Below are 19,869 nucleotides of genomic sequence, written 5' to 3' on the forward strand. Positions count from 1 at the left end.
GTTGCATTATTTATAAGTACGTAGCGCCATCTAAAGTGGCAAAGCCCGCTTTTGAATCACATCGACGTTAACGAACGCTTTTCTAAAATGATGGTGCACTGGGTTTTTGAGCCGAAATTTAAGAAATCGTATTAAGAATGGCGATATTCACGTACATGGTGCAAATTGCTTCACCGCGGTACCGACATCTTGTTCGTTTTGACCAAAATCGCGGCGCTGTTCGTCCCAGTGTGAATCAAGGCCTGGACCTTATAATCACGTCATCTTCATTCCCACTACATGATATTCTTTGCTCAATGAGCCATGCATCCTCGCACGTTAGCAAGACTCGCCTCCCTTTCTACCCATCTCCGTCGAGCACCTCTCCCCGCTCATACGAAGCCAATGTCATGTACTGCAGTTCCGCCAGATAATTCAACCTTTCAATTACCACCGTTGAACTTTGCGATTTCTCCTGTACCAAAGAAGAATCCATCTGACAATGGACGGTATATAAAGACTGCTGCAGCGCTCATCATTGGGTGTGTATATTATGTTCTGTGTTGACGAACAAAAAAACTGAAAGCAACTGTCAAGGGACGAAATTCTGAATGGAAAGACTCTCGACCGGAACTCTAATTACTTTGCACGATTCTGTTTTGAGCATGGTATTCATTTGTGAGTGTTCTCCCTGCCTAGTCCGCGCACTGGTCACCAATTCGACTTGCAGGAAACGCGTAGAAGTGATAGCAGATGATGAAGCTGAAATGTACGTGCGTCACTTGTAACATTCATATTGCAGGGGCGCAGCTGCTCAGCGAGCCCCAGCATTGAGGCCAGCCGGAGAATGGTGCAAACGTACGACTTTGTAGTGACGTCGGGCGGTATCGGGCCCACCCATGATGGTACGTTTATTGTGAACATCATTTCAGGCACACGACCATGACGCCATTCGTGTCTTTTCGCCTACAGACATAACATATGCATCTTTGGCGAAGTCTTTTGATCAGGGCCTTGTATATCACGATGAAACTCTCGCTCGTATGGAGGAGTCTGGCAAATATCGAACTTGGGTATCAAAACAGAGCGAGGAACAGCGAACGGCACGGAAACGTATGGCACTGTTCCCTGATGCTGCGGAGGTGATTTTCGTTGCAAGCGACATATGGGTGGTGAGCATGCTTGAATACGGCTCTAAGACTGGTTACTAATTTCGACAAGCCCGTTGTTCGCCTGCAAGGAAATCTTTGCATATTTCCAGGGATACCCACCCTCTTCCAGAAGATGCTAGATAACCTGAAACCCTTCCTTCCTCTCCCACCTGAAGAGGAGCGACCTTTCCGGCTCCAAGTGTTCACGGGGTAAGCATCTTATCTTATCTCCCTACTCGTAATGATTTACTGATCGTGGTTCTAGATTACCCGAGTCGTCTATTGCCCCGTTCCTCACCGACCTTCAAAAGCGAGTACAGCCTGAGGGTATTCGGATAGGCTCTTATCCAGTCCTACAGAAAGGTGTATATGTGTCGCTCATAGGCGCGGACCGTGGCCGTGTACATCAGCTTGGCGTGGAGGTTGAGAAAGAAGTGGAGGGACGTGTTGTTACCGAGGCAGAAGCGGAAGCCAAGCGGCAATTAGGCTGCCAGTGATTGAATGTTCAGTCTACTGTATCATATACTTTCCGGATGGGCGTGCTGCATTTTGTTGCGTCTTCATTTCCACATACTTACAATCTACACTTTGCTTCTCACTTGCCCACTGGTTTTCTTAGGTCGCTGATACTTGTCTCATTCTTTCGTTTCTCCTGCTTAGTAAACGATTCAGAATGCAGGGCGTACGATCCGTTACACGCCACCATATACTATCTGAAGTGCAGGTCCTTCGTCGCCGTAAACAGGGTCTCTGTCAAACCATGCTATGTCTTTGATGGCTTCAATATTTGCCTTCTCATCCTCCCTACCATAACACAGATCCCAGTCATTTCCCTTGGGGTAACTTCCGACCATCTCAAATCCACCGTCCAAGTCTTGCAAGAGCCTGTGCCCCACACCTGCGGGAATAATAATGACATCCCCGATCTTGACTTCCGTTTCTACCTTTCCAGGATTGTCTTCTCCACCGAAACATAGCCTCGCGCGACCAGATGCGATGCATAGTACTTCGTGAGTGGTGCTATGAAAGTGTGTCGTGTTGTACATAGTGTACCTCCACTGGGGCTCGACGACGCCGATGGACCTCAGATGGGCCTCGATAATAGCAGCTGATATCGACGGTGGGAAACATTCGTGATATATGAGGAGAGGGTAATTTTTCAGGGATGTGTTTGGGATGAGATTGAGGCTAGGAATGAAATGAGAAGACACTCGAAGACTTGGAAGAGGTGCTACTGGCGTTGTCATCAGTACTGATGGTGGACACTATTTATTATTACCTAATTATTAATCAAAATCAGTTGATTCTTGCTGGCGATTATGTGGATTTATATGATCATATATTATTCCAATCCTTTCCTATATCTTCTTCTCATAAAAACTTGGCCTGGGGTTTCCAGTTCTCTCGAAGTACCGAGTCATTCAGTCAAGCCCCTGTAAGGCGCGTGACGTCACATCGAGGAGTGCCACGTTTGGCTGTGGCTATGTCATTAGTACAACTTCTAGTCGCATGATGTTTGAGGTTGCCAGGCAGATATAGGCTACTAGATGCTGACCCTTGTAGTTATCCGTTTCGGTGATTAAATGACGCAGATAATAGGGCGCCAATTCCTCCCGACATGACCCGATTGAAAAATATGGCTCCAGTTTAATGACGCCACTACTCAGGCTGCCATTATCTAATCCACCACCGATAACTATTTAAAAGCTACTAGTCGCTCAAGAACAAAAAATTTCAGTCTTCGTTTCCTCCAGACCATGTTCAAGGCGCGCTTGAGTGTTGTATGTGGTCGTGTACAACCTCGCCCGGCAAAATCGTCGGTCTCCGCAGCACGGACTTTTACTTCGTCTGCGCCACGGAGCAAACAACGTCTGGTCATATTGGGTTCAGGCTGGGGAGGCTATGAGATTCTAAGAGCTATTGATAAGAAGCGTTGGAGTTAGTCTCTGACTGCGTTCGCGGGAACGTGGTGTTGATGGCCCCCGTTTGCAGATGTCACGATGGTTTCGCCAACCAATGCTTTCAATTTTACGCCTTTGCTCGCCAGCTGTGCTGTCGGTACCCTCGAATTCCGCTGTGCAGTCGAACCGGTATGTCATATCATACTTCTGTGACATGTTCTCCCATTAATATGAATGTCAGGTACGGAGGTTTTCCCCACAAGTAGTAAGTCGGATCTAGAGATGTATTGGTTCGCATGCCACCGAGAACTAATTCATGTTTGACTTTTAGGTTTGTTACCAGGCCTGGTGTGATACAATCGGTCTGTCTACGCTTTCTTTGACCGTCGTGGGGATCTGATTTTTGTTTGTTCAGACTTCAAGCAAAAGACCCTGAAATGCGTAGGTACTCATTCCAAAGCCTATGGTCATGGTGCACTAAACAGCAGATTTCAGACGCCTGCCACGGCTCCTTTGGAATATGAAGGATCCGCCTCTGCCCCTCTTGCGGGAACAACCACAAAAGACACTTCGGACCCGGGTACGGGCAATGCGTTCAAGTTACGTTACGACAAGTTAGTGATAGCTGTCGGAGCTTACTCGCAGAGTACGTGAACCGTGTCGTGATACGCATCATTCTGATAAAATTAATGATAGCATTCAACGTACCTGGCGTCAAGGAGCACGCACATTTCCTGAAAGACGTGCGAGACGCTCGAGCAATTAGGACTCGCATAATAGATTGTAAGTGTACTTACTAGTCGTCATAGACATTGCTTACCCTACATAGGTTTCGAGCAGGCCAATCAGCCTGTCCTCTCTGATGTCCAACGCCGAAACTTGCTCAATTTCTGCATTGTCGGTAAGCATCCGGTTTCTGATGACGTTTGATCCTTTATAGTGATACAACACTTCATAGGTGGTGGACCCACGGGTGTCGAATTCTCAGCAGAGTTGCACGATTTGCTGCATGCTGAGATTCAGAGATACTATCCGACACTCGCACGTATGGCCAAAATCACACTTTACGACGTAGCGCCAAACATCCTAGGTAATTTTGACAAGTCCCTGGGAATGTAGGTAGCCTTTGTTTTTCTCCGCTATCACTGACAAGCTTTGAACCGATAGATATGCAGAGAACAAGTTCCGGAGAGACGGTATTAGCATTAAAACAAGACATCACGTGGAGCGTGTTGAGAAGGTCCGAATAACGCGGTGCAGTTATCCCAAGTCTCGACGCTGATTATCATACAGGACCGCATGTTCGTTAAAGAACAAGGAGAAGGTCCGTAGTCAACGCTACTAATTGTTTAGTTCAAACTTTTGCTCACTATGGCTACTATAGTTCCATTTGGTCTCCTTGTTTGGAGTACTGGATTGGCTCCTAATCCGCTTATCCAGTCGATTGATTCTCTTGAGAAACATGATAAGACACAAGGGTCCGCAGCCATGCTTGATTAGCCGCGAAGCGAAGCTGACACATGTGATTGTCTCTAGCCTTTTCACTGACCAAAACCTTAATGTCATAACAAAAGAAGGCCACGCAGATCCAGATGTCTGGGCTATCGGTGACGCTGCGAATATCAAAGGACAGCTCCATCCCGCCACAGCACAAGGTCTGTTTGCCCATAACCCTATTTGGCGCTCATGGGCTGCGGGCTTCTCATCCTGATAACGCCTATTTACAGTCGCGAATCAGAAAGGAAAATACCTGGCGCAGAAGCTTAACAAAATCGTCAAAGATCAGGAGCACACAAAGCCCTTTGAATTCCAAAACCAGGGGAGCTTAGCTTACCTGGGAGACTGGTGGGTGGCGGTCCATCAGAAGGCGAACATTTCTGATTCGGCTCTACAGGAAAGCAATCTATGACCGATCAAGCGCTGAAACTGTCAAGACTAAGGAGACCGGACGTGTAGCGTGGCTCCTATGGCGTTCCGCGTATTTCACTATGACTCTTAGTATCAGGAACAAGTACGTGGTTCCATTTTCGCAGTTGATTATGGGGCGTCTGATGTATACTGCTTAGAATTCTAGTGCCTACATATTGGTGAGTCCTGCGTCACTCCGATTGACATTCCGCGATCTCATCTCATTCCTGTACAGGTTCCTAAATTGTATGTTCTTGTCCGTGTACTCCGGTGATATTATGGTGCTAATACATAATGTAGGGATTTTCGGCCGCGATCTGACGCGCTTCTGATTTTCATGGCTGCGCCACCTACACCACGCTCATTTCACCCATAGGTGAGTCATTATCTGTCGCGGCGGCCATCTCGCCTGACTTGATAACAGACTGTATAGACTTAGAGATATTACCATACATAAGAATTCGTGTTGTTATGTTTACTGCTACAGTGCCAATAATACGTGGTCGATGACATACAAGAAATAACGCATAGACAACATTCAAGGATCACAAGCAAAAGTATTAGTGAGTCAAAAGTACCATAGGAAAGATCAAGGACTGCCAAGAGATAAGTGTGACAACAGAACGGAAGGACGCATTACAAAATGGTAACAGCTTTTCTTCGGATTTTGCGCTTTTCGGGAGGCACTGGGGAAGTTGGAGCTGTTACACAGGTCCGACATCAGCAAGATAACTTCCAGAGACGGGAGCACTAGGACTAACGATGGGGCTGCACAGCCGTTGGTTTATCCGACATTGCCTTAGCACCCGCCATAAACCCTTCCACAAAATCCTTGTCGTCTTTGACGATCTCAGGCGCCACCCCACAACCCTGAAGGTCTGCCATCAGTGTTGACCAGGCGGGTTTGATATTCTTGGAAGATTCGATGATGCCCCTAGTGGTGATTCCGACATGGGCCACATGGACAAAGGAGTGGGGCGCGGGGCTGGAGATTAGCCGAGTGCTCACTGAAGAAGATTTGGGTGCCTTCTTTTTTTCTTTCTTGTCCTTGCTGGATTTGAAGAGGAAGGGTTGGAAGACTAAAACACGTGTTATGGCATGACAACACGAGCGAGCATTGAAGCTCACAATGGTGCCGCGTCCGATCCGAGACTTTTTTGTAGAAGACGCTTGCTTCTTCGTCTTCGTCGAAGCAAAGTCCGAACATGCGACTCTGACGCAGAATTCAGTTTATTTTCAATGAGGTAAAAGGTAACAGACGTACCGTTCCGGAGAAATAGTGAAAGAAAGGCTTGTCTTTCGTGTACTCGAAGACCTCGGGGATGGAAAATGTCCAAACCACACGGTCTGTCTTCATGTCAACGAGACGAAACCAGTATTTCTCCTTGAGACGCACACCATGACCGCCTCGCTTCGGAGGAGACGTGCCATGGTGTGTGTCTCGGTCACGTCCGAAGACCAAGATTCCTTTGAGCTTAGAGTAGCTCCAGTTCAAATGAGGATTGTTGAAAGGCGCATAGTAGATTCGGACACCAGCAGTGGCGACCACTTTCTGCGTGCTGGGTTCGAGAACGGATGAGATGTACGGGTGGCGTTGTTGGTCTTCAGCGGTGAACGCTGACGATGGGTCATGCATCTATGCAAAATGTGATAATCTGGACAAAGAAAAGGTGGTTTTGAAGTCGGTGATCGATCGCAGAGAAACAACAGACACGGAACGTGTGTTTATGTACCATTCGATAACACAGGAGAGCGCCTGTGGGGAAGAGAAGGCTGCAGCGTGGCCCCCTCGTGTCATCATAATCTCTCACCGGTAACGCAGGACCGTTTACGGTATGATCCTTGTTGTCAAGCCTGTGAGGGCATACGTAGTGGCTGTTCCCGGTGATTTCCCGAGAAGAGGAGCTTCCTCCTGATCAGTGTCTAAGTCCATTTTAGCAGTCAAGGGCTCAAGTGCAGCCAGCGCCTAAAAAGCCGCATTTTACGGCTGTAAATGGTTTCAGACATGTAATACTGCTCATGATGTAAATTGAAATTCCAGTGATTACTTACCTTGCCATCGGCTTGTTAGTTTGTACGGTCGGAGATGAGGCTTACACGGGGTGTGTCAGGTTGCTAGGTCCCCAAAACCAAGACCTCATGCTGAGGATTCTCGTACGTACACATTAGGATGAGAATGTGATCTTTGTTGAAGAGCATCGCATCCCTACCACAAGATTCGTGGCTGAGTCCCGCGGTGGTACTACTGTACTATGACGTCTGAGAACATGGACGATTGTGACAACTCGAGATTACGATAACGTTACGTGTTACACATTACAAATTAATATCTATCTACTGAAGAAACAATTACATAAGAAAATAGCGCAGACAAATTAGTGAAGTGCTAAATATTGACTCATACTACCAAGTCAACGATCAAGAATATAGACCGCAAACCAACGTACCATTGGTACATATGCGGAGAAATTTTTCACAAGTTGTACGACTATCACTCTTCACGAGTCTAAATGTACAGCTGTTGCATATGGAGATAACACTGACATAGGTTTGCATCTGTTACATTTCTGATGCTTCTCCAGCGCAGCCGTCACAGAGGCCTGAGCTTCTACATTCGGAATAACCATCAATCATGCATGAGAAATCATCGCAGCGTGGACAACAGCAAACCATATCAGCGGTCCTTGGTGTACAGCAGTCACATATCCAGACTTGGCACATGCAGGTTGCGCCGCATCATTGACAAATTCAGCAGACATGACTCCAATCGAAAGGGTAGGTTGAGTTCCAGTAACCACGGAACAACTCCGTCAGGAATGCAGAGAATGCGCATCGCATTTGGGACACTTGGCTATTCAGCGACATTCCCAATGAAAGAACCACCAGTTACAGAAATCATAATCCAAAACTTTGGGTGAGTAGATGCGGGTGGTCGATAAGCCCTAGGTTCAAAATATGCTCATGATATTTCTGCCGCCAATCATTCACATCAAGACAATAAATCGATACGAGTCCGCTCTTACCTGTGCCTGAACTCGTTTCCGCACCTGACGTGCAATGCGATATTATTGTTTGTTCTCGGATGTCTGTAATATCGCAAGAGCAAAATCAGTGTCCACCACAGTCGACGCGGGCTCGAGAGGGAGGATGATACGAAGGTCTTGCACTTTGTATTCGATTTGCATGTATCGCAGTATGCGGACAAAGGCGTAGAAATCTCAGTGAAAAGACGAAAAAAACGTCTGAATCTGCACATGACGGTTGGTCGTGATACTATGGTTTCTGTATTGAGTTATTGACCGCATGTGGTTCGTTTTCAGGATCCAAAATTCCGCAGGTGGTTTTCATGATACGAAAAACCTTCATAATTATCTGATACTGCTAGTCGGTGATGATCGATGATCGTCGACGTCCAGGGCCCACTGCCCCCAGACATGCATGTGCATAGAAAGATGTGAAGCTCGTGAAGCCTGAGAACTTTGTTTGGTCACGTGATACTATATACCTCCACCTTCGCAACCTAAGGTTAGTAGCGCAGCTTGCATGGTGCATGATTGCTAGAAGGAGCAATTGCACATCCATCTTCTGCGATCGTCTCCATGACATGTCTTGGTTGTTCGAGTTCACCCATAGTAAAAGTTTCGAGAATTTTCAATGCTACTGAAGCTCCCTCCAAGATTTCTGCTCCTCGGCTGTGGCTCAGCATCCAACATCCATCCACCGCATCCCTAGGCTCAACTCAGTATTTGTCTCAGGGTTCACTTGTTTTCTCTGAATATTCTGTGCACACACCTTACAGGCTTGGGCCCATGGTGAACTCCAGGTGTTCCGCGAAGTTCAAAGCTCGAAAGTCGCCAGATCAATTGAGGACCAATTTCCTTCCATACTCCCCACTCTACATCAACTCTACATGGATCATCGATTATAAACGATCCCGCGTACTGCCAAGAAGTGGTGGGCACTGGGAATGTATGAAAATACGCCAACTGTTCGAGTACGTCAAGCTGGCGATGAAGGTGAGCGGCGTAGCAGCAACTTGAAGGAGTAGGTAGTGGCGACTGCCAGTTGCTGCGGGCTGTGTGGTTAGTAATGACACTAGACAGTTATGAGGCGATGTGCGTGAGAGGGAAGGTGCTGCGGTGATGGAGGTCAAAGCTGGGCATGATAAGCTGTGGGACGATATCACCTGTCCTGCAGGCAGACTATGGATGGCCTAGTGACCGTTCGCAGTGGTAAGGTGACTGGCACATAATCTAAGAGCATAAATGGCATCTCGGTAATGGCTTACTATTGATGCAGACACCAGAGGGATGCATTACCCGTACTTGCAGCGATAATGCACCATAGGTGCGCCACAGTTGTCCCATTTGATATATTGATATCTGTATGACACGGATCAGTGCATTCCAGTCAATCAATGCAGAAACGGATATTCATAGTACGTTCCTATCATACCCACTGCCTTAGCGATGAAGGCGCTGGACCTAATGATGGTATATATAATATGAACATCATCAGTTTACATCCGCTACTGATACCCATCCCTCGAATATGACCTTAGTCTTAGATGATGATGGTTTAAATTGGCGGTCGCTCACCAAGTCAAATTTTATCTTGAGCTATTGGATAGGTTCGTGGAGCGCCATTTTGATGATGCCGGCGATTAAATATTCGCTGTGATCCTGCAGTTGCCTTCTCTGCTGTTGCGATATATGACTGGGGTGAGCAAGATAGTGTCGAATACGCCTGAAGGACCACTTATATCCTTATGATCTTTCCAGCCCTTACATTTGGGCAAGAGGTGGGTTTATTCCATCACCGGAGCAGCCATCTTGCTTAGAATGGCGTTATAGGTTGAACTGGTCTGGGTAAGCAGAAACCCATATCAGAAGGTCGCAATCATTAATTTGGCGCAGAAGCAACGCTGGTCCCTTATGACTATTCTATATCTCATTGTCTGTAGCTTATGTTATAAGTGCAATTGACGCGTTAAACTGACTTATGTAAATGTTCTAGGTGCGCTATATTGAAATACCATATATCGTGTACGTGAAATTCAACGAGTTGGTGTTGGGCTGACGAGCCATATCTTCTCACAATTAGCATAAACCTGCTGCGTATGTCTCCCCGCATGCACTGTCCTTGTTTCTTCTGACTGGTGGCATATAGAAAATATTCCATCAATCTCGGTGACAAATACAGTAAGTAATCTGCTTTAACACCTGCATCCCCATCCAACTTATTGGACGTCTATGTAGGGGTGAGTAAGATTCTTGACCGGAGTATTGATTGAATGCAATAATTCCAATAGCTGTGAGTTTTGTTGGATCATTTTACCCTTCAAGGCGCACACTAACTAGGGTTTTCAGGCAAAATTTTCTTCCTCACACAGTTTCTGATGATTATGGTCACAAATACCGCGGTAAGCGGTGAGCTACTTTGGCATTATAATGTCTCAGTGCCTTAAACATTGTGCAAGTCATCACGATCACTCGGTTGCATGCAATGTATCAGCGATCGAACAAGATGCTCTCCTTTCTTGTTGTCATATTTGTGGCTATCACCATGGCCTGCGTAGTGATCGCCATAGTGGCAGTAAACCATATTTCAGAGGGTAATCATGGACAAATGACTTCGATGCACCAGGCTCATTGGACACATTCCAGGGGAAACCATTCTCTTCGGCACTTATCAGTGCATTATTGTTTTGGATGACGACGTCGCGCTTCTGATAGCAATGATTTGGACACTCACCGCTGCATGGGAGATTCTCGCACTGTGTCTTGCAGTCTGGATTGTGGCAAAGCACTTCTGTGAACTGCGACAAATGCCGACAGGAAGAGGGATCATTGGGGATAGCTTTACGGTGTTGATACAAACTCACCTAATTTACTTTGCAAGGTGAGCTCGTAATTTCATTGCGGTCACCTTTCTCGCTGAAGTTCTGCACGTGCTAGTTTTTTTACTGTTTCTTGTCTCAGCTTCATGGTACGCCGATCTGTCACTGGCAACTAGTATTGTTTATCATTTATGTAGGCCTCATTGATGGAAACCGAGACGTATTATGGTCTTCGTCAAATTTTCTTGATCGTGCAGATGTTTGTGCTGGCACCACGCCTTATCTTTAACGTTAGAAAATTTCACGCCAAGCTTATGGCCAGCTCCGACGAAGGAACCTCCATGGCTTCAATTGCTTTCCAGGAGCGCATACGGGTATCAACCAGCGGCAATGTGTAGAGCGGGAGATGTTCCATGCGATTGACATTACTAGAGGGACACTTACGGGGAGCAGGAAAATTACTGGGATACTTATAAAACTGTATTCGGAAGTTGAAAGAGAAAGAGAAAAAGATTTGGGCAGGCAGACTGGTTGCCTCACTACTGGGATCATACTAGGAAACCAATGGCAAAATTGGTTTTGGTTGACTATTTCAGTTTCAGCAAATGTATCAGCAGGGTCAAGACCCTGTCCGTTGATCGTAAGATCCAGGTGTTCTGAGTTACATAACAAGCAAGGAGGAGCAGTTATGTATAACGCCATAGAACGTAGACTACAGGATGGTGTTGACCGATGCGTATTTTTTTACCCCTCAATCCCATCAAATATCCACGTCCTTTGTACCATCCATCGTGGTATTGATGGGACGATGTATGTGAGTGAGACAGAGTAAAAAAAAGCCAGCTGATAATGATGTTTGGGGTCCAAAAGTAACGGCAAGAAGCCATTAACATTTGGATTCAAGCAGACCTATTCACCCGATCCATCGAGTATTCGCCACAGATCCGAGGGTACAGGGTCTCAAATCAGGATGTGGAGGACTGACACCGCATGAGAAAAACGTTGATGACAGGTGTCATTTGATAACACGATGAACGATGAGAACTGTGAGAGACTTCGGTTGCATAGAAGATCAACCCCTTGACCATTTTTCATAGCCCTGGCCCAACATGTCATGCCGATTGAAGGTTGTTGTCCGGCAGACCTCTGCAGAGTGGCACGTAACCGTATGCAATACAGACCTGTAGCAAGAATATCAGCACCTCGTGATCAACACTGGACACGGAAAACGTACTGTAAGGATCCGAGTATGAATGTCAGTAGATGTGAATCGGTTGCGTCATCATCACTTGACTATGATACGGCAAACAACATATTTGCATGGGATTGGATGGCAAGGAGTGACAATGACCTCTTCAGCACAGCGTATCAGGACAATAAGACAGCTCTGGATTGGTCGTCGACAATGACGAGTCGTGCTAACTTCAGTACTCTGATCTTCGTCATCAATCCCGCTACTTGGTTTCTTCTCTCCGAGTCTGATACGGTTTCTTCAGGGATGTACCTGTAGGCGTCCAAAATATTTCGGAGGTAAAACGAGTACTTGGTATCATGATACACCTTGATGAAGTCCATTGCTTCCAGTTGACGGACCTTATCCGAAAAGCTACCGGAAAGATCAGCGGATCTCCTCGCTTGTGCAGGTTGAACAGGCCGATTGCCATTTCCTGACGTTAAGCCGAGTGCACTGTCAAGTGTAGATGCGGTATCCGACAGTGCGCTATGGAAGACAATCGAGATGGACCCAAGATTTTCAGCTTGCTGAATGGATATCAGGAAATGCCAGAAGTGCACGATCGAATGATGAGTCCAAGTAATTCCTGATATTCCGTCGCATAGCGGTGCAGGTCCAGAGGGGAGCGAAGAAGTATCATCTCCCTGTGGAGGTTCCAGGATGGTGGCACAGGTAGCACCGTCCCATGGTAGGATGCCACGTAGAGGAATAAGCCATGCTGCCCTCTTGTAAATACTATTCAAGAAAAGCTTAGCCGAGGCAAGATCAAACGGTGCGATTAGTGATGGCCGAGTTTTTCTGTAAGGCCTGAGGTGCTCGTTGTCCAACGGCCGAAAACCAATATGCGGACCTGGGACATAATGAGGCTGCAAATCGTAAGCCGGAGTGAAGGTAAACTGAACAAATTCTCAAGACCTGGGGTATCAAGTTTGAAATAGAGGCAGTATAATATCTGGGTTGCTTTGTGGGTGGTTCTAGAGACACTTCATATGTCGAAGAGCGCGTGGTCTGTCGCGATTGCGAATCGTGGATGTCTGAGCACGAATCCTGCAGTGCAGGGCGCTTTCGGGCAATGCGAGCATAGGGGATTTCCCACTTGAGATGTATAAACTCCTCAAGGGCTTCAATTGCCAATGCTTCTTCGTCAGTCGGGGGAACCCCCCAGTCCTTAAGAACATGTGTTTGAGGCGCCGATATACCAACCTGCGGTGGGCTGATGCTGAATTGGTATAGTCGGTCGTGTTTCAGTGCTGCTGACAGTTAATAAGAGAGCAGGCCACTGGTTTGTAAACGGCCTACCGAACAGTCGTTTGTTAAAGGAGACAGACGGTTTTCTCCATCTGAGACTAGACGAGGCTGCATGAACTAGGTCGCGTCCGAGTTCCAGTGTCGCAGCAGAGTGCGACAACATTGGCCCTTCATCATAAACGTAGCTGTGAACTGTCAGTTTCATGAGAGAGTCGATGATAATTCCCGCTACCTTGAGTGGTGGGAGTTGGTTTTTCCACGAGAGTACAACCCCGGTATATTATTATGTAACCGCTAGGAACTTTGTCTCGTAGACTGTAGTCACTGTCAATTTAACATCGTTCATCGTCGTGTTCACTCGGATCAGTCTCGTTACCGGTATTACACTCCTTCGAGTCTTGCACCCCACACTCATAGGAGCGCCTTTATCTTACGGTTCGCACCTGTATTACTTTGCAACAATTATCAGGTCTGTGGACGAAATTTAGAGTGGCAGTCCCCAGCTTAAGTTGTTCAGCTCTTTGCGCAATGCGGTGAGTGCGTACCTGGCTTGACATGTTTACTTTATTTATTAGTATTAAATGTGGACTCAACGTTCCACGTTCCTCACCCACGGGTTAATAAAGAAAGCAATCTCAAATCAAACGAGCTATGTTTTTGAGGCCCTTCCGGACGTCTCATTTATCTCTTTTGTGCTCTTGTTACTAATCAGCTCTGGTTGTGACTGAAGTTTTATTACGAGCCATGTTCTCTTCATGTGAGCATCTCGATGGTCTGAGCTTTGACCATCTGTCAATACATTGAATCTCTGCTTAGACGTCCATAAACCTCTTTGGCTGGCAATGCCGAGGAGTCGAGGACAATCAACAGGCGCTGGCGCTGAGAGGCAAAGTGCTCAACATATGGCTGCTATCGGCGCTCTCATACTGAAGTTACTTTACATACTTGGTAAGGCTTGCACGTTTTGACGTGGATGACCATTGCGTTTATTTTGCTCCGGTTATTCTGCAGGGAACACCGTGTTGTAAGCACTCTGCATCTAGCCAAGAGATGCTGTTTTAGCGACAGTGGTGGGACACAGCTGTAGTGTCAGCGGAACAATGTCCTATGTCTCATATTGTTCACAAGGGAGCTGTCGATCGAGTCAATGGCGCCATGACCTCCATAAGTGGACACACTCACCCGAAACAAAAAACCGGAAGACCTGTGCATCCGCAGATTTATGTGGGATTGGCTATATAAGAGGTATTGTGCTTGAGCACTAACAACTACTTTCAATCATGCATCGTATTTTTGAATTCGACGATATCATTTATGCCGTGTTACAGCACGTCAAGTCCTCTGGGACGGACTTGGTGAACGTGGCAATGACATGCTCCAGGCTGGCGGATTCCGCCCTCAATATCCTTTGGTCTAAACAGTCAAGTCTGGCACCCCTCATCATGTGTCTACCGCAAGACACCTGGGAGGTTACGGAGACCGAGCAGGGCCATATTGTTGTAAGTGAAGTACAATATTCGAGTCTTGACAGGACAATGCTCACCGTGCTTCGATTTGTAGCGTTCTTCCAGAGATCCAACTCCCACTGAGTGGGAGCGCCTCAGAATGAACGCATCAAGAGTGCGCCGGCTTGTTGGCAGTCATGGTTTCACTGACACGCTCAGGCTACCTCGCGGTGAATCGTTTATCCCGGACCCAGATGTCAGTGGTCATGTCCTGCAGAGGCTTTTTGCTTGGTCCCGTCCCGCCACACTCTTCCCAAACCTTTGCGAATTGCATTTCGATGCCGTGTTCAGTCTTCTGGAATGTAGCTCGAGATCCTGGCTGCTTCGGCAGTTCATTTCGCCTGGATTGCAAGCGCTCCGGTTTGATGTAATTGGCATCCCAACGCATAAATCAGAGCAATGGCTTGCTACTATTCACGCAGAAACGCACGGTCTGCGCCAACTGACAGTATCGGCAGACGATGGTGATACGGCTTTGACAGTCCCGAGTCTTGGAAAGCTGCCAAAGTTAATTAGACTGGCCATCTTCGGAATCGATGTGTGCTTGACGAGGCAGACGATAGCCAATATCCAGCAAGCACGGTGTCTTCAAAGTCTCAAGCTTAAGTTGTTCGGAACCTCCTGCGATGCGGGCGGTATACCCCTTGAATTGCCTAGTCTCAAAACCCTCCATCTCTCTGGTGGTTCCTTGCCACAGTGCACGCACTTCCTTCGTCAAGTCACCACCCCACGACTATCACACATCGATATCAGGTACCGCGGATCTGCTAGCCCGGCCGAAATGACCGCGTTCATAGAATCCTTGTCCACTTCGTGCCAAACTGTTGGATATTTGGAACAGGTCCATGTGATCGACGAATCGAACATTCCTGATCTTCTGCTCATCATCCCACTCTCCTCCGAAATATTCCGGCCCTTGCTCAAGTTCAACAGGCTGTCGTCTGTTAAATTTGTCGGCGTTGGAAACTTCAACCTTGATGATGGGTTCCTCTATGATGTCCCAGATGCCTGGCCGAGTATTCGGGAATTGAAGCTCACCTCCTGGAAGAGACGTGCCATATATAGCGTCACCTTCACCGCCATGATGTCACTGGCGTCAAGGTGCAGATCGCTGCAGACCCTACATCTGACGGTCGATGCTACGCAATCGACGATAATTCCTCGAGCACCAGACGGGACAGAGAAGCTTTGGTCTACGCAAACGGCCCTTCGCAACCTCCATCTCGGGTACTCCCAGGTGTCGGAGGTTGCACGCATACCGTATTTCCTAGCTGAGGTATTTCCAACTCTATTCGACTTCAAATGGTATGACTATTACTGTGGGCATTACGACGATCCCGATATTGCTATGCAATCAGCGCTATCAGCACTGAATGACGCGTTGCAACAACTATGGGCGCTTCGGAAGTCAACTGGCGACGACGATTCGGATGAGCGATGGGAGGAGGATTCAGACGACAGTTGGACGTGAGGAATGGAGGTCCCATCGTAACACAGTCGATGTTATATCTATACTAGAGCGATATAGCTGCTATATACGTCTGTCATGCCTGTATTCCCGGTGATGGTGTATGCCTGAAAGTAACAACGCCTCGAAAAATGTAAATCGCGCTGTGGTTCGCGGTTTATCGCATCTCATAACCACCGCTCATTCATTATAAGTCGTATCGTTTCACTGGGCATATGCTGAGAGTTGCGGTTGTGATATACCATGTACTCAAGATCTTTCGTTCGCGCTAGACGTATGAGAAGTCCTGTCTGTAAAGCTCTTCGCCATCCAACAAGGCAACGTCGTCATGGAGAGGGCGATGCGAGCTTAGTGTACGATGCACAATAAATATGCTTTCAAGCAAGACAGCAGGATCAAGCGGAAACGTGGCTCCCTGATTCTAAATCAAACGGCTAGGAGAAATGCTTAGGGATGACTTGGAGTTTGTTTCGGTCATTATGACCAAACCACGTCTCCGAACGTTTCATCGGTGAGAATGAGAACCACCGTCCCATAAAGCTATATCCACCACGACGATCTGCAGAGAGGATAGGATTCAGAAATCACGAAAGTGGAGCATGTGAGAGGACATATATTGTTGCAGGTCTACATCAATCAAATGATAATAAGTAAATGATATCGATGAAGGACGAGAGAGATTTGGTATGTTGAGTCTGCTGAACTCTGACTGATAACACTCAAGGTTATTAACTGAGGGGGTGATGAAGCTGATGGCGCGATGGAAGGAGTCTCCCAGCGCTCACTCTCTGAACGAAGGATTTTGCCTTTGCCGCTGAGCCTGTAAAAGCGCACCGGCAGTGGTGCACGATGTGGAGCCACTGGAGCGGTCGGGTACTATTTCAAAGACGAGTGGCCGAATCCATATTAGAGCCTGTTGAAAGCGGATCAGATATGGAAGAAGCGACTTCAACATTTGGTGCCCTAGTCGTTGAGGCAAACTGGAAGAAGAAATTAGTCGAGACGGTGGTATTTCAAATGAGAAAATGCTATTAGGCCGTCCTATCGTTCAGAGTCCAGACCAAGATCCGGGGAAGCTTGGCCGAATGGACCAGCCTGAGGATGTGTCTTGAGTATGTCACGTTGACGGGAGTCGTGTGGGCCAGCCCTGATGCATTTCTTGTCCAAGGCTACCTCCGAATCATTATTAGTTACTCGGGTGAAGACAGAGTACAACAGTACTACATAAATGGGACTCAGAGTAAGGCTCGCCTAGTCTCGTGCAAGAACAAGACATGCGGCAAGCTCGGCATCGTTTCGGACTTCGAAAATCATGCGTTCTGCACGCCTCAAGCATCTACAGGGGCCCAACGCTATGGAATACAACAGTCATGAGGGAGATATCGATGCGTGGGAACAAATTGGAACCATATCCGACAAACCCGACCATTCGTGTTAACTAGTAAGTAAGCACTATTAGAAATTATGTCTTTACTGGCAGGTTGGAACCGCATCAATGTTCACTCCAAGTCCACACCATAGATCTAGGCCGACCTGAACTTACCTCATTTCTCATCACTATCAGAAGGACGCCAATGGATAAGGTAGAACAACGTAACATTGTTATTATCGGCGGTGGAATCATTGGTGCGTAGCCTAGTAGTACTACTAGTTCCACAGCCCGCTTATTCAAATCCATCTAATCGGCTTCGACAGGATGCAGCGTTGCTTACTACCTGTCCAGGCACCCATCATATTCTACCTCGACAACAAATATCATAGTTCTCGAAGCCTCGGCAAACGGGGTAGCGCAAGGAGCTTCTGGAAAGGCTGGTGGATTGGTTGCCAAATGGGCATATCCACGTGAAATCGTAGATATCTCATTTCCAGAGCACGTTAAGCTCGCTGAAGAGCACAACGGTGCTGAAAGGTGGGGCTGGAGATTCGTTGGTTGCGGCAGTTGGGAGGGGGAGGGGGAGGCGTTTGGCGAGAGTGGATCTGGTGTTGGCAAGGGAGGTAAACGCAAAAGTTTGGAGAAGACACTCGGTTTCGACACTAGTACTGTGGCAACGGAAAGCAGAGCGGCCAAAGGGCTGCCTGACGACTTAACTTGGGTCAAGGAGGAATTAACCACGTCATACAGCCCAATGTCTGGTCCAGATGGAACAGCACAGGTTCACCCGTATTTATTCACCACAAGTATGCTCGACCTCGCGAAGGAGACAGGAGCTCAATTGGTAGAGGGAACTGCTATCTCTGTTGAGCAGGTTAACCGTCGTGTCACGGGCATCACTTATCGTGATCGGTCTGACTCCGATTGTATTAAAACTCTCCCTGCAACGCATGTAGTGTTATCGGCTGGAGCATGGTCGCCATCCATCATACCTTCCCTTCCAATTGCAGCCACCCGCGCTCACAGCGTTACCATCCACCCCAAGGCCGGTGTTACGATATCACCCTACGTATTATTTACAGAAATCTTACTTCCGCATTCTCTCAGCGCCTCTCCCGAGATATATGCGCGCCCGGATAACGAAGTGTATGTTTGTGGTCCAGGAGATGACTCGACATTGCCTAGCAATGTAGATGACGTTGAAATCGATCTAGCGGCTTGTCAAAGCATAACGAACCAAGTTGCCAGCATCTCCCAGGAGCTGAGGGAGGGAGTAGTCGATAAGCGTCAAGCATGCTTTTTGCCAGTGGTACGTACTGGTGGGGGCCCCATCATCGGGGAAGCAGAGAAGATTGCAAAAGGTCTATATATTGCAACCGGTCATACCTGCTGGGTAAGTGATACACCCCGCAATAATTTTTTTCACGAGTGTGTTTACCGGTGGGCTTCGAAGGGGATTTGCAATGCGCCTGGAACAGCCAAAGTAATCGCAGAACTTATCATGGAAAGAAAGGCTCGCTCGCGTAATTTGACGAAATTGGCACCATCGAGGTTCTTGTAGGAAAATTCCAGGATGCGTTCCAGGCGGCCAAGGTGGTATCTACTATTCGGAACCGTGGGGCGTAGTTTCTGTGGTGCACTTGCGCAATTTGACGAAATAGGTACCCTTGATTTTACGACGCGCTACAAGCAGTAAAAGTGTTCAGAATAGTTATCCGCTGAGCTACCTCAACTTGATCGTGGGTCGACCGTTGCATTGAATGTGTCACTTCGATATTAAGTGTGACTCGAACGTAAATATAGCTGGATCATCGATGAATAAATGGAGCAAGGACAAGCGCCCTATGAGTCAAGTCAGCTGTGCGAGTCGGAATAAACCCCTATGATTTACATACTACAAAATGCGTGACACCGGAACAGAAGCCCGGCACCGCGGCTGTGTTTTCCATGAGAAATTGACACGTCACAGGCTTCAGCAAAGCCAGCTTACAATGTTCCTCAACTTATGTAATGTCAATATTTTATATTATGACAAAAAAAACTTAGCAAAAATACTATAGAAATTATTGCTTTATTTGGATAGTACCTTCGTACTTCATCGAAGCTTTCATCCATTGGTCCATTAGAAGACGTTTCAGAGTTGACCGGTCGATTCTCGGTCAGTTTCCATTGTCCGAGTCATATCATCCCTGATGGTTTTAAATTATCAACGTTGCTACACAGCACCCAGCCTAATTCGGTTGACCCGAATTTACGTCCAGCTG

At 47.3% G+C, this 19,869-nt stretch overlaps 9 protein-coding genes across 9 annotated transcripts; 6 read left to right on the forward strand and 3 right to left on the reverse strand.

Moving 5' to 3' along the window:
• Positions 1-384: 384 nt before the first annotated feature.
• On the forward strand, positions 385-1,627 carry HD556DRAFT_1227000 (MoaB/Mog domain-containing protein; the record flags this gene model as incomplete). The annotated part of the gene is made up of 7 exons (XM_041297125.1): positions 385-521; positions 577-657; positions 710-748; positions 808-884; positions 952-1,151; positions 1,201-1,340; positions 1,396-1,627. 7 exons carry the CDS (start codon positions 385-387, stop codon positions 1,625-1,627), a joined length of 906 nt encoding a protein of 301 aa, XP_041166267.1.
• On the reverse strand, positions 1,382-2,423 carry HD556DRAFT_617001 (RmlC-like cupin domain-containing protein). The gene has a single exon (XM_041311097.1). The coding sequence runs from the start codon at positions 2,375-2,377 to the stop codon at positions 1,823-1,825; it is 555 nt and encodes a 184-aa protein (XP_041166268.1). The 5' UTR covers positions 2,378-2,423; the 3' UTR covers positions 1,382-1,822.
• Positions 2,424-2,751: 328 nt separating this feature from the next.
• HD556DRAFT_1330859 (FAD/NAD(P)-binding domain-containing protein) lies at positions 2,752-5,393 on the forward strand. Its single transcript, XM_041301742.1, has 19 exons — positions 2,752-3,068; positions 3,123-3,220; positions 3,273-3,296; positions 3,363-3,393; positions 3,447-3,472; positions 3,527-3,677; positions 3,728-3,814; positions 3,861-3,932; positions 3,990-4,146; positions 4,199-4,271; positions 4,325-4,355; positions 4,416-4,509; positions 4,568-4,686; positions 4,759-4,876; positions 4,926-5,042; positions 5,098-5,118; positions 5,175-5,185; positions 5,240-5,315; positions 5,364-5,393. The coding sequence occupies exons 1-18, from the start codon at positions 2,888-2,890 to the stop codon at positions 5,269-5,271; spliced, it is 1,443 nt and encodes a 480-aa protein (XP_041166269.1). The 5' UTR covers positions 2,752-2,887; the 3' UTR covers positions 5,272-5,315; positions 5,364-5,393.
• HD556DRAFT_1330865 (uncharacterized protein) lies at positions 5,394-6,772 on the reverse strand. Its single transcript, XM_041301743.1, has 6 exons — positions 6,751-6,772; positions 6,673-6,695; positions 6,204-6,594; positions 6,068-6,152; positions 5,701-6,018; positions 5,394-5,640 (listed from the first exon to the last, which is right to left on the reverse strand). The coding sequence occupies exons 3-6, from the start codon at positions 6,573-6,575 to the stop codon at positions 5,576-5,578; spliced, it is 840 nt and encodes a 279-aa protein (XP_041166270.1). The 5' UTR covers positions 6,576-6,594; positions 6,673-6,695; positions 6,751-6,772; the 3' UTR covers positions 5,394-5,575.
• Positions 6,773-9,094: 2,322 nt separating this feature from the next.
• Positions 9,095-10,352, forward strand: HD556DRAFT_617310 (uncharacterized protein). Its single transcript, XM_041311100.1, has 13 exons — positions 9,095-9,171; positions 9,239-9,286; positions 9,340-9,377; positions 9,501-9,569; positions 9,628-9,660; positions 9,721-9,740; positions 9,793-9,807; positions 9,856-9,894; positions 9,956-9,984; positions 10,043-10,056; positions 10,109-10,140; positions 10,198-10,252; positions 10,309-10,352. Exons 2-12 carry the CDS (start codon positions 9,276-9,278, stop codon positions 10,201-10,203), a joined length of 306 nt encoding a protein of 101 aa, XP_041166271.1. The 5' UTR covers positions 9,095-9,171; positions 9,239-9,275; the 3' UTR covers positions 10,204-10,252; positions 10,309-10,352.
• On the forward strand, positions 10,353-11,329 carry HD556DRAFT_617311 (uncharacterized protein). The gene is made up of 4 exons (XM_041311101.1): positions 10,353-10,553; positions 10,606-10,840; positions 10,897-10,927; positions 10,976-11,329. Exons 1-4 carry the CDS (start codon positions 10,445-10,447, stop codon positions 11,174-11,176), a joined length of 576 nt encoding a protein of 191 aa, XP_041166272.1. The 5' UTR covers positions 10,353-10,444; the 3' UTR covers positions 11,177-11,329.
• A 717-nt stretch (positions 11,330-12,046) lies between these two features.
• HD556DRAFT_617364 (uncharacterized protein) lies at positions 12,047-13,500 on the reverse strand. The gene is made up of 3 exons (XM_041311102.1): positions 13,312-13,500; positions 12,928-13,262; positions 12,047-12,878 (listed from the first exon to the last, which is right to left on the reverse strand). The coding sequence occupies exons 1-3, from the start codon at positions 13,463-13,465 to the stop codon at positions 12,147-12,149; spliced, it is 1,221 nt and encodes a 406-aa protein (XP_041166273.1). The 5' UTR covers positions 13,466-13,500; the 3' UTR covers positions 12,047-12,146.
• Positions 13,501-14,152: 652 nt separating this feature from the next.
• Positions 14,153-16,318, forward strand: HD556DRAFT_617498 (uncharacterized protein). Its single transcript, XM_041311103.1, has 3 exons — positions 14,153-14,208; positions 14,272-14,759; positions 14,821-16,318. Exons 2-3 carry the CDS (start codon positions 14,541-14,543, stop codon positions 16,234-16,236), a joined length of 1,635 nt encoding a protein of 544 aa, XP_041166274.1. The 5' UTR covers positions 14,153-14,208; positions 14,272-14,540; the 3' UTR covers positions 16,237-16,318.
• Positions 16,319-17,589: 1,271 nt separating this feature from the next.
• HD556DRAFT_1330896 (FAD dependent oxidoreductase) lies at positions 17,590-19,566 on the forward strand. Its single transcript, XM_041301744.1, has 5 exons — positions 17,590-17,674; positions 17,755-17,859; positions 17,929-18,998; positions 19,059-19,446; positions 19,500-19,566. Exons 2-4 carry the CDS (start codon positions 17,808-17,810, stop codon positions 19,164-19,166), a joined length of 1,230 nt encoding a protein of 409 aa, XP_041166275.1. The 5' UTR covers positions 17,590-17,674; positions 17,755-17,807; the 3' UTR covers positions 19,167-19,446; positions 19,500-19,566.
• The last annotated feature ends 303 nt before the right edge of the window (positions 19,567-19,869 follow it).

The sequence above is a fragment of the Suillus plorans genome, assembly GCF_016647745.1.
Source record: "Suillus plorans strain S12 chromosome Unknown HD556scaffold_4, whole genome shotgun sequence".
In the NCBI taxonomy this organism is placed as follows: Eukaryota; Fungi; Basidiomycota; class Agaricomycetes; order Boletales; family Suillaceae; genus Suillus; species Suillus plorans.

Coding starts and splice junctions, on each gene's coding strand:
- HD556DRAFT_617310 (XM_041311100.1), top strand. Junction 9,378..9,500: donor TGCAGAAACGGATATTCATA/GTACGTTCCTAT, acceptor ATATGACCTTAG/TCTTAGATGATGATGGTTTA. Junction 9,661..9,720: donor TGTTGCGATATATGACTGGG/GTGAGCAAGATA, acceptor TGATCTTTCCAG/CCCTTACATTTGGGCAAGAG.
- HD556DRAFT_1330865 (XM_041301743.1), bottom strand. CDS start 6,575: ATGCATGACCCATCGTCAGCGTTCACCGCTGAAGACCAACAACGCCAC. Junction 6,153..6,203: donor TTCACTATTTCTCCGGAACG/GTACGTCTGTTA, acceptor ATTCTGCGTCAG/AGTCGCATGTTCGGACTTTG. Junction 5,641..5,700: donor AACGGCTGTGCAGCCCCATC/GTTAGTCCTAGT, acceptor CCTGTGTAACAG/CTCCAACTTCCCCAGTGCCT.
- HD556DRAFT_1330859 (XM_041301742.1), top strand. CDS start 2,888: ATGTTCAAGGCGCGCTTGAGTGTTGTATGTGGTCGTGTACAACCTCGC. Junction 3,069..3,122: donor TATTGATAAGAAGCGTTGGA/GTTAGTCTCTGA, acceptor CCCCGTTTGCAG/ATGTCACGATGGTTTCGCCA. Junction 4,510..4,567: donor AAACATGATAAGACACAAGG/GTCCGCAGCCAT, acceptor GATTGTCTCTAG/CCTTTTCACTGACCAAAACC.
- HD556DRAFT_617311 (XM_041311101.1), top strand. CDS start 10,445: ATGTATCAGCGATCGAACAAGATGCTCTCCTTTCTTGTTGTCATATTT. Junction 10,554..10,605: donor AGTAAACCATATTTCAGAGG/GTAATCATGGAC, acceptor GACACATTCCAG/GGGAAACCATTCTCTTCGGC. Junction 10,841..10,896: donor CACCTAATTTACTTTGCAAG/GTGAGCTCGTAA, acceptor TGCACGTGCTAG/TTTTTTTACTGTTTCTTGTC.
- HD556DRAFT_1330896 (XM_041301744.1), top strand. CDS start 17,808: ATGGATAAGGTAGAACAACGTAACATTGTTATTATCGGCGGTGGAATC. Junction 17,860..17,928: donor TATCGGCGGTGGAATCATTG/GTGCGTAGCCTA, acceptor CGGCTTCGACAG/GATGCAGCGTTGCTTACTAC. Junction 18,999..19,058: donor CAACCGGTCATACCTGCTGG/GTAAGTGATACA, acceptor TGGGCTTCGAAG/GGGATTTGCAATGCGCCTGG.
- HD556DRAFT_617498 (XM_041311103.1), top strand. CDS start 14,541: ATGCATCGTATTTTTGAATTCGACGATATCATTTATGCCGTGTTACAG. Junction 14,760..14,820: donor CCGAGCAGGGCCATATTGTT/GTAAGTGAAGTA, acceptor TTCGATTTGTAG/CGTTCTTCCAGAGATCCAAC.
- HD556DRAFT_617364 (XM_041311102.1), bottom strand. CDS start 13,465: ATGAAACTGACAGTTCACAGCTACGTTTATGATGAAGGGCCAATGTTG. Junction 13,263..13,311: donor CTTTAACAAACGACTGTTCG/GTAGGCCGTTTA, acceptor AACTGTCAGCAG/CACTGAAACACGACCGACTA. Junction 12,879..12,927: donor TTTCAAACTTGATACCCCAG/GTCTTGAGAATT, acceptor TACGATTTGCAG/CCTCATTATGTCCCAGGTCC.
- HD556DRAFT_617001 (XM_041311097.1), bottom strand. CDS start 2,377: ATGACAACGCCAGTAGCACCTCTTCCAAGTCTTCGAGTGTCTTCTCAT.